Below are 10,176 nucleotides of genomic sequence, written 5' to 3' on the forward strand. Positions count from 1 at the left end.
GCTTTAATTTGAAAAATAAAACTTTTTTTGTTCTGTCTGTTTCTCTTGAAGGACTGTGAGCCCTGAGCTGAAATCATACGCGCTCGGTGTGCTGTTCCTTCTGCTGCGACTCCTCGGTAGGAACCGTTTCCAGATAACACATCACTTTCACATGCAATCGCTCAGTCTCATTTCTCTCACTCGCAGCACAAATCCTGTTGAGGCTGCAAGCGTGTGGCGTTTTACCAATGCCTCCAGTGACGCACTCTGTTAATGACGGCAACCCGTCAATCGCTGATGCGCGGCTGCATCGACTTTACGTGTTTTCAGATGGAAAGCAAGTAAATCAGATCACGAGAGTGTAAAAACAACCTCACGTTCAGGAGGCAAGAGAAGAAATGGAACATAAGAGAGACAAAATGTGATTTTTAAATCATTTCAGTGCGTACGGAGTGATAGTTTGAAGATTTATGATTCTCCTCTTACAGCCAGCAAACCTTAGCTCAGTGCATGTTTCTCTCTTGCAGGATTCATTCCCCCTCCTCTGATTTTTGGTGCTGGGATCGACTCCACTTGCCTTTTCTGGAGTTCGGACTGCGACAAGAAGGGTGCCTGCCTGTTGTACGACAACGCGAAATACAGGCATCTCTACGTGAGCCTGGCCATCGTTCTCAAGGGTGTCGCCTTCCTCCTTTACACCACCACGTGGTATTGCTTGCGGCGGAACTACAGAAAGTACATCAAAAGTCACGAGGGCCACTTGACGCCAACTGAGTTTTACCCGTCCCTCACCGACGGCCCCAAAGTCGTCGACAGGACGAAGTTTATATACAACCTCGAGGACCACGAGTTTTGTGAAAATATGGAGTCTGTTTTATAATTTGTAAAGCAAAAAAAGGACAATATGGACATTTAAATGACTATTTTAGGAATGTAGTTTTTTCTTCTTTGTTAAATTCAAGAGGTTTTGATAAAGGCGATCTATTTTACGGCCCATTGAGGTCCTCGGTGGCTCTCGACTGCGCTACACGTCCTCGATAAAATCAAAAGGGTCCACTGTAGTTGTTTACGTCTGAGCGAGGTGTTGTCAGGTGTTGCCAGTGAGTTCCCGTGTTGACTCTGTGGTAGAAGACGAGCGCAGTACCGTCCCACTCAGTCCTAGTCTGTTATTAGTGAGTGGACATGATGCTACTACAAACTATAGTTGCCATATTGTTTTAGGTCCGTCACGATTCCAGTGACAGTTTCCTTTCAGTCAGCACTGTGTGTTTTTGTTCCGTCACTCTTCAAAATGACATTTTTATGGTTAAAAAAAGAAAAGTTTGGTTTGTTTTTCAGTTATTCATATTTATAAAAGTTGCCAAGTGTTTACAAACTACTAGTTGATGCGTTTTAATTTCACTGCAGGAAATTTTCCTATTGAAAAATTAAAAAAAGACAGAACAGAAACACCCTCACTGGGTTATTTTAGTGGCCTGTTGGATCTTTTAACTGCTCAGTTTCCTGTTCTCTTGCTGGATCATAGACACTGTTTTTTGATACTTCTTAGACTAGACGTTGAGGTCTTGTCTTATAGGTTGAAATGTGCAATGTTTCTTCATGATAGCATTTCCATGTTGTTTTTACTTCTTTTCAGCCTAATATGTCTTAATAAGGGATAGTTTGAATAAGAACTTTCTATATGTTTTCTTTTGGCTTTTGCACCCAGTGTCAAAGCAAAGGAAATCAAAAGTAGTATTTTTATGTTGTTCATCCTTCAAGTGGAAGGTTTGTTTTCATTTGGCCCAGAATGTTTTTATTAGATTGTTTTCGAGTATAAATTATATGTAATCTAATTGTCTGGGATGTGTGTGTGTCTGATGTTACAAAAGATCTGGGACAATTCATATCTATGGTGTGTTGCCTGTGTCTTCAAACTAGGCCTGTAATAAGATACAGAGGTTACAGATGTGCTAAAGGAGACTGTGTGTACAAGGTTAAATAAAGTTAAAGGGCACTGAATTCATATCCAGGTGTGACTCACTGCACATGTGACCTGTTACTCAGCTGAGCTCTCTGCAGTTACAGTTTGTCCCTTTTCTTACACTTTTTGTATGGCAGCATATTGTTTATTTTACTCTGGAAATAAATTATTTTTCAGAAAATTCATACAAATTTGAGTTCTTTTCTTTTCTTTTGAGTTCTGTTTGTGTGTAAGTGGCTCCATAGTGTAGTCGTTTACACATTCGCCTAACAAGTCAAAGCTTGCCAGTTTGGTCCCAGGAGGAGGCACGAGTCCCTTGGGGTTTGCATCAGGAGGGACATCAGGTGTGAAAATCTGCCAAATCAAATATGCAGAGCCATCCTGTGGTGGCCCCTTGTGAATAAGGGAGCAGGCAAAATGTGTGTAGAGCTGAGTTGTTCAATGTTTTTATAAACAACCACTGTTTCTGCTGGCTAGCAGGGGGCGACTTAAGGGGCAAAATGTCACAAAGTATGGAGGAGTGTCTACAGCCATCTGTAAAATATGGTGGAGGCTGGGTCATGGTTTGGGGCTGCATTTCAGCCAGTGGTGTTGCGGTCAAAGTTGATAGAATTATATTGGTCATATTTTCATCCACAATGCAATACAACCTGTAAAGTGTTGTGGTCTTAACTCAAAAGAAGTAATGTATTATAGCGATGTGGAGTACTCCAGATTTTGGTATCGATCTGATACAGAGTAAATACAACACCGATGCCTTTAATGATACTTTTAACCTTTAAAGGCAGCTTAGGTCAGAGAGAGCAGTGTGTCGTGATCCATGAGATGAATCAATTTGCTAAACCTGGATACATTTTAATGGCCACTAAATCACTGTTTTTATGCAATAATTAGCTAACATAACGAAATGCATCTTTTAACTTTTCATGTATTTTAAAACTGGATTTTCTGGAGACCTGGAATGCCCACCCTCCAACAGGTCTCGTCAGATGTCTGCCCCTCCCTGCACCAGGTCCTGCCAGAGGTTTCTTCCTGTTAAAAGGGAGTTTTTCCTTTCCACTGTCGCCAAAGTGCTTGCTCATAGGGGGTCGTCTGATTGTTGGGATTTCTCTGTATTATTGTAGGGGTATTTACCTTACAATATTAAGCGCCCATATGGGTGGCTGTTGTGTAAGTAAAATTAAAATCAATTTAGTTTAATTTAAACATGTCTGTCTCTAAGGCACTTTGGATCAACTTCTGTTGTTCAAATGTGCTATAAGTAAAACTGACATGAGAGTTGATACAAAACGATTCAACATTTGTCATAGTCTGTTTAATGCAATTTTTCATTTCTGAAAAACATAATTTATTTAACATGATTATATTACGTTAAATAATATAATGCATATTTACAGGATAGAGCAAAGTATCTATCCGATAACAATACCAGCATCGGTATCAATGCTATCAATATTTGGATTCATCTGCCCACCTCTGATATATTACACATTACTCATTACTTTTTTTTCAAGTAATGCTGTATTTTACTTAATTACTAAGTGGATGAAGTAATTTGTTACACTACTCGGTACTTAACTTTGTTCAAATGGCCAACAATATAAACTTGAGGCAGTTCCACACACCAACACATAACTTATTCTATTTAGAACACAGATGCAATATTTTAGTATTTATTTATGAACAGAAAATTGACAACTTGAAGCAAAGCTGAAAACGAGCACAGAGAGACTTCAAAGCGATTGCCACAGTCAACTTTAGAAACATGAACAAGTACAAACGGAAGCTACAAGGCTGACTGCTCATCACTGCCTTTGTTGTCTGCTGAAGTTCAGGCTCTGGCTGCTAGCATGCATTCAGCTTTAATGTCACTTTGGGGTTTTGGCTAGCTTTGTGTTAGCATGCTGTCTGTGCAGATACTTGGAAAGAGCTGAAGTTGTGTTATCAGCAGAATGCGATTGATTCTATCCTGGATGTAGTTTCAGCTTTACCATCGTACTCTTGTCCTTTCATAAAATAAACAGTAATGTCCATATCTGGACTGCAGGCTGCTCCACCGCGGTCCTCCTCCCACAAGTAACGACACAATTGCAACGGTAATTTATTAATGAATTTAGTGCAGTAACTGCACCACTGAAAAATATAATGTGACTCAATGCTGTTGGCCACAACTTCATTTTTCAGCATGACAATGATCCCAAACAAAGTGCCAATGCAGTAATAGCATAGCTGGACAGAAAAACATGCAGGAGTCGCAAGAGTTCAGGCTGTGCTGGTCAAACAAAATATTGATTTTCAAACTTTTTAGAATTGTACAAACTCTGTTTTTGCCCTGTATACTGTATTTCTATTCATGTTTGCACATATTTCAATAAATTGCTGCACTTATTTACCACACCGGCTCAGATGTCACCTGGCTTAATGAGGTCTGGAAGTAGGCTACTGGAACAAGATATGCAAGGACCGAGAACATGGAATTGTTGGAGTGTGTGTGTGTGTGTGTGTAATCACGGTTCTATTTTTCAGATAGGCTTTTTAAAGATTCTAATATAAGTGTTGAGGCACTGTTAAAATAAAAGCTCCAGCTCAGCTACCAGTTTGTATTCACGGCTCAGCACATATTCCCAATATTGTACCAAGTCCTCGCCCAGCGAGATGCTTTATATAGACACGAGAAATTAATGGTACCACATGAGGACAGAGACTTTCCATATTTTGATTTGCACAGTGGATTGGAGGCTTAGTTTAGCCGTTAGACTTTAGCTCTCACAGTTTGAGTACCACAGAACCACTGAGAGTTTGTAAAATATGCTTCTAGATATTATGTAAATCAATACATGTTTCTGCAAAAATAATTTTAACAAGTGCTACTTAATATTTTTACTGTATAAAAACAATAAATAAATCAAAGAACAATTTTACCTTTTGAAGTCAAATAAGCATGAATGTTACATGAGGATGTATATAAGGCTCTCTAACAGCAAATGCTGCTGAGGGAAGGACAAAGTGTGCAATGAGAATTTTCTTTTTCTTTTGTATAATAAAGGCTTTCAAAAGCAGCACAATTCAAAGTTCTTCACTTCATCACATTAATAGACGTGAGAGTTCAATCAGACCTCACGTTTTCTAAGACTTTCATTCCTGATATATGACATATGAAAAGTGAAGTAGATTCAGTCCCTTATAAACCAACAAAAGAATATAAAAGTCACTTTATTGACACACAGGGAGCTGGTACAAGATGACTGATGTGGTCCTCTCTCCTGGGTTTTTTAAGAAACACTTGAATAATAGCTTTCCTGGATTTCTGGACGTAGCACACGAGTCCTTGTGTTCTTGACATCATGTAACTCTCAAATGTCCAACCTTGAGCTAAAATGACTGAGCAGAGCTATATATATATATTCACTTTCATCGGTACAGCTGTTTAACTCAAATATTAAATCGTCCAATCATCTGACAGTAATCCATGGAATTTCAGCAAGCAGACATGATCAAGTTAACTTTCGGAAGTTCAAACCGAGAGAAGAAAAATTATTTAAGTGACTTTGAATGTGGCATGGTTGTTGTGGCAAGGTTTGCAGAAAATGGTCTGAAAAAGAGAAAATATTCAGTGAGGATCAGTTGTCTGGGTGAAAATGCCTGGTTGATGTCAGGGGAGAGTGGCAAGACTGCTTCGAGCTAATAGGAAGGCAACAGAAAATCAACCAAGCTATGCAGAAAAGCAGCAGATGGGCTACAACAGCATCAGAAGACCACACCAGCTGAAGAACAGAAGAGCATCTCTGATCAATAACCTGTCAATCTCGCTAAAATCAGCCTCGGTGAATCTATGTCACAAATTAAGACATTTCTCGTCCTTGTCATACCGCTGTGCTGATTTCTGTAAATAACTAAGGTAGAAAATACGGTAGTGAAATCCCATATGACAAACGTTGTAGCAACTTTATATTAACCCATATATGAAAACAGCATCCTAATGATTATGCCAGTTATCCTTTCTGGGCAAAAACAAACACACTGGAATTAATTCCTGTTTTCAGCCTTAACAAATATTTAAGGTGCAAGATTTAGTCCTACAGTTTGAGTGTCATTAAAATGTAACCAAATGAGAGATAAGAAGGAAATTTTGAAAAAGTGTCAATAATATACTTTACAGGTATCGACAAAAAAAACCCCTAACCCTGTCAGTCAGAAGCTGACCTGTAACAGGTGGGCATTACACTAAAAACAGTGTTGCAGAGCTGAAGCCTGTCTGCTAGTACTGTGGGATACTTATACTTTTGATATAGTTTAGATACCAAGTATCACCAATACCAGTACTAATACCGATACTTTTGACCTATAAAGGCTTATGTGTCATGGTTTGAGATGAACCATCATCAATTTGCAACTCTGAATACATTTCACTAATTCACAGATTTGTATTTTTCACAATAATTAGTTGTATTAACCTAAATTTCAAAGTGTGCTTTGTTGTATTAACAAAAAACACTAAAAAGTTTCACATATTTTAAAACAAATTTTTCTTTTTTAGTAAAATAATAGTAATTTTAAAAAAGGTTCAACACAATACTGAAGTAAGAGGCAACAAAGTATCGATGCTATTGCATTAGTATGTATCCAATATCTATACCAATACCAGCATTCTTATCGATATTATCTTTGGATCGAGCCCACCTCTGCTTTCTTCGGTTCAAAAAAGCCAAACATGATCTTATGGCAGCACGGTGGCATAATTATCTCTGTTGCCTCACACCAAGAAGGTCCTGAGTTTGCGTGTTCTCCACGTGTTTGCGTGGGTTCGGTTAATTGAGGTTAGGTTAATTGGTGATTCTAAATTACCCATAGGTGTGTATGTGACTGTGATGTCTGTGTTAGCCCTGCGTCAGCGTGCCTGGAGCCTCTCGCCCTGTGGTAGCTGGGATAGGCTCCAGTGCGCCACACGACCCTGCCAAGGATAAGCAGAAGAAAATAGATGAATGGATCTTATGACACATGTAAAGCATGTATAGAGGCATCAAGGTACTATTCCCTCATCTCCTTAGTCTTATCAAATTTAAGGAAATACAGTCTGCTGGAGCAGTTATCTTATGATATGTTACACAGATCTCACTGATCTTACATGCAAAATTAATGGCCTCCTCATATTTGTTGCTTCTGAAAACGACATCTCATAATTACAATGACACCTCAGCACTTGCAAATGTGGCTATAATGCGCTTTAAAAATGAGGGCGCAGTGTATTTCTGCCTGTCTTTGAGCGAGTGTCGTTGTCAGGTGGTTGTAAAGTCTAATAATAGCTCAATGACACTCCTGAACAAGACACACACACACAGAAAGAAAGAGAAAAAGCTTGTGCATGACAGCAGCAGTATCAGTATCACTGCATCTGTCTCAACAGCCTCTGATATTCACCTCACTCCTGATACTCCTCACAACAAAGATGCACAAAATACAACAACTGCGATTCCCCGGGAAGGTGTCCTTGTTGAAAGGCAGAGCAAAAACAAAACAAAACAAAACAAAAAAAGCCAACGACAACAACAAGAATCCACCAGCAGGAAACAGACGCTGCTGCAGGCAAGAGTTTTCTCTCTTAGTCAAGAAGTGTCAATTAGCCTAATGGCTGCTTTAGTAAGACAAAGCGTTACACAACAGCTCGAGTGGAGAAAATAAAGCAGTAAATCCTCTCTGGGGTGCCTCGACTTGCATCCTTCTCAAATTGCTGATACACGTTCAGTGACTGTTAATCTGATAGAGTGACTGAATTCATCCTGCTCTCATTTGGATTTTCATCCCAGAGTGGAAATGCGACGTACATGTTCCACTAAACACACTGAGAGTGAACTGTGAATTAACACTGGATGTAAAACCAGACATCATATGTGTAAATATCATTATGAGTCATTATGCACAATCTCAGGGCTCCAGCTGCACTTTTCAATTTATGTAAATTAGACCTTTATTCATGTCTGTGAATCGCAATCGTGTAGAAAATGTATGCCTGGAATGTGAAAACAGATAGCACTTTCCCTTTAGATTTGTTTTGACTGCATAATCCCTAATTTACTTTCATTATATATCAACTAACTAACTAGCTAAAGACTGACTGAGGGCGAAAATGATGCTAATGATAGGAATTGTATAATGGAGGGGTAACACATTTTAATAAATGACTTTTAATTACAAAGGAATGAAGAATCGATGACGACTATTCAAACGTTTGTACTTATGAAGAAACTCATCTGCTAAAGGAACGGCAAGAAAATAAAAAAGTAAACATGCTCAGTTAGCATTTTGGGATAAACATAAATATATTCAAAGGAAAAATCTTGGCACAGCATAACAGTAATAAAGGGGTGCGTGATAAGATTCATTTCTTTTCCAACATCAGCGCTCTAATTATTTTATGCCCGAAAAGTGCTGGAATTCCCTGAGCAAAGCAAAATAATTGAGAAAATTTTAAAAATGTGTTTGGAAATCACAGAACAGTCCAACATTTATGAGTCTGTGAAGCCGGGAGGGAAAAGTTCAGGGAGGGAGGGAGGGAAGGAAGGAAGGAAGGAAGGAAGGAAGGAAGGAAGGAAGGAAGGAAGAAAGAAAGAAAGAAAGAAAGAAAGAAAGAAAGAAAGAAAGAAAGAAAGAAAGAAAGAAAGAAGGCTGAATTGCTTTCATCTCAGCCATCCTCCCAGTCAATAAAAGCAAAAGGTCATCTTTTACAAAAACCGGATGAAGTGCCGATAATAGTTGCTTTAAAAGTGCTTTGTTTAAGGGGCAGAGTTGTATTCAGAACCTAATTCAAAGCACAAACATGTCGATAGTTTAGCCTTATCAGAAAAATGAACTCTGTGGCTGATTATTATGTATATCATTAACACACGCAGCTCAAAAGTTTGTGGAGGGGATAGAGACGTTTTTTCTTTAGCTAATGGTCCTTTTTTTCATTCCAGTGAATGATTTGTGTGCTCATATAACGACTGAATCTTTTGTGGTTAACTGAAATATCCCCGCTGTTCACAAACACACACACACACAATGTTGTGATCTCAGCCAGCGGCTGCGCAGCCTCTCTTCTGGTGCCGTGTACAAGCAGACAGGTTGATAAAACATGAAGGAGCCAGTAGGAAGGAGAATGGGGGAGGTTTTTGATATTTTCTTCCTGATTGTAACATCAGCAGAAGATTTTTCCTGAAATTGTCTGACAACCAAGAAAAATGTGAAAACTGCTGTCAGAACTTTATGTTACAGGGGTTTTAGTTAGCAAATGAGTCTTGCTCTGAGATGCACAGTATGACTTCAAAACAAAGGTTTGTGTGACATGTTTTCAACGTGAGTTAACTTCCAGGGGTGATTAAATTAAAATAAATTCCCCGGCACGATCAGGTGGCGCGTTTACCTGCACGTCTGCACTTGCTTCCTCAAACAAATGACACAAAAGCGGCCTGACGTCGAATAGAGCTGTCGGTTTGTTACAATCTGACTCTTGCATTAAATTCAAGCAAACACAAAAAGATGACAAAAGACTAAATCGTGCCTGGAGGCGCGTTGACTAAGCAGGGAGAAATTTAAATGCCGAAAGATGAGGATGATTATTTGAAAGCAAAATGCATTTTACTCCAGTAAAAGTCAGCAGGCATTCCCCCCGAAAAGTTGCAACTCGGTGTGTTAGATTCACACAATAAAGGAAAAGAAGTGCTTCAAACTCAGAGTTTCCTGGGGTTGGACGTCTAAAGCTCCAGCTAAACCCCAGGTCACATCTAATGATTAACAGAATGGTTCATCCTAAATCCTAAATCTTTTCTGATTTTAATGAAGTATCTACACAGTCACACAAAAGCCAAACCATCCCTTCCACACTGTAAAAATGCAGTGTTTTATCTATAGCTACAAGCGAAAGGAAAAAAAAACTCCTTCCAGTTGTTTTTGTGGATTTGAAATCCCATTAACGAGTTATATAGTTAGCTGGTCAAGCATCCACGCCTATGTTTGAATATCAAATTGTAGTCTCAACATGCTCCTCAGTGTGGAAAGTAGTAGTTCACAATGCCTGATGACAACTTCAGTTTTTGACAGTTTCCCAAAATCAAAATGTTCTAATTTTTTTTGAACAACACTTCTCTGATGAGTGTCAGAGGAAAGTGTCTCTGAGGGGCGTTTTGATAGCACAAACAAGACTGCATAAGTGATAACACAAAGCACACTACTCCAGTCGCTCACAATTTGCTTAAACA

At 39.0% G+C, this 10,176-nt stretch overlaps 1 protein-coding gene across 5 annotated transcripts in view; it reads left to right on the forward strand.

The window, feature by feature from the left end:
* Positions 1-2,133, forward strand: part of slco3a1a (solute carrier organic anion transporter family member 3A1a) — a 36,194-nt gene extending 34,061 nt beyond the window's left edge. For all 5 annotated transcript variants that reach the window (XM_082538436.1, XM_082538433.1, XM_082538435.1 and 2 more), the window contains exons 10-11: positions 52-116; positions 507-2,133. In XM_082538436.1, coding sequence (XP_082394562.1) covers positions 52-116; positions 507-859 — 418 coding nt within the window. In that variant the 3' untranslated portion in view covers positions 860-2,133. The remainder of the gene's footprint in view (positions 1-51; positions 117-506) is intronic.
* Positions 2,134-10,176: the final 8,043 nt, after the last annotated feature.

Source organism: Aulonocara stuartgranti, assembly GCF_965226115.1.
Source record: "Aulonocara stuartgranti genome assembly, chromosome: 7".
Classification (NCBI taxonomy): domain Eukaryota; kingdom Metazoa; phylum Chordata; class Actinopteri; order Cichliformes; family Cichlidae; genus Aulonocara; species Aulonocara stuartgranti.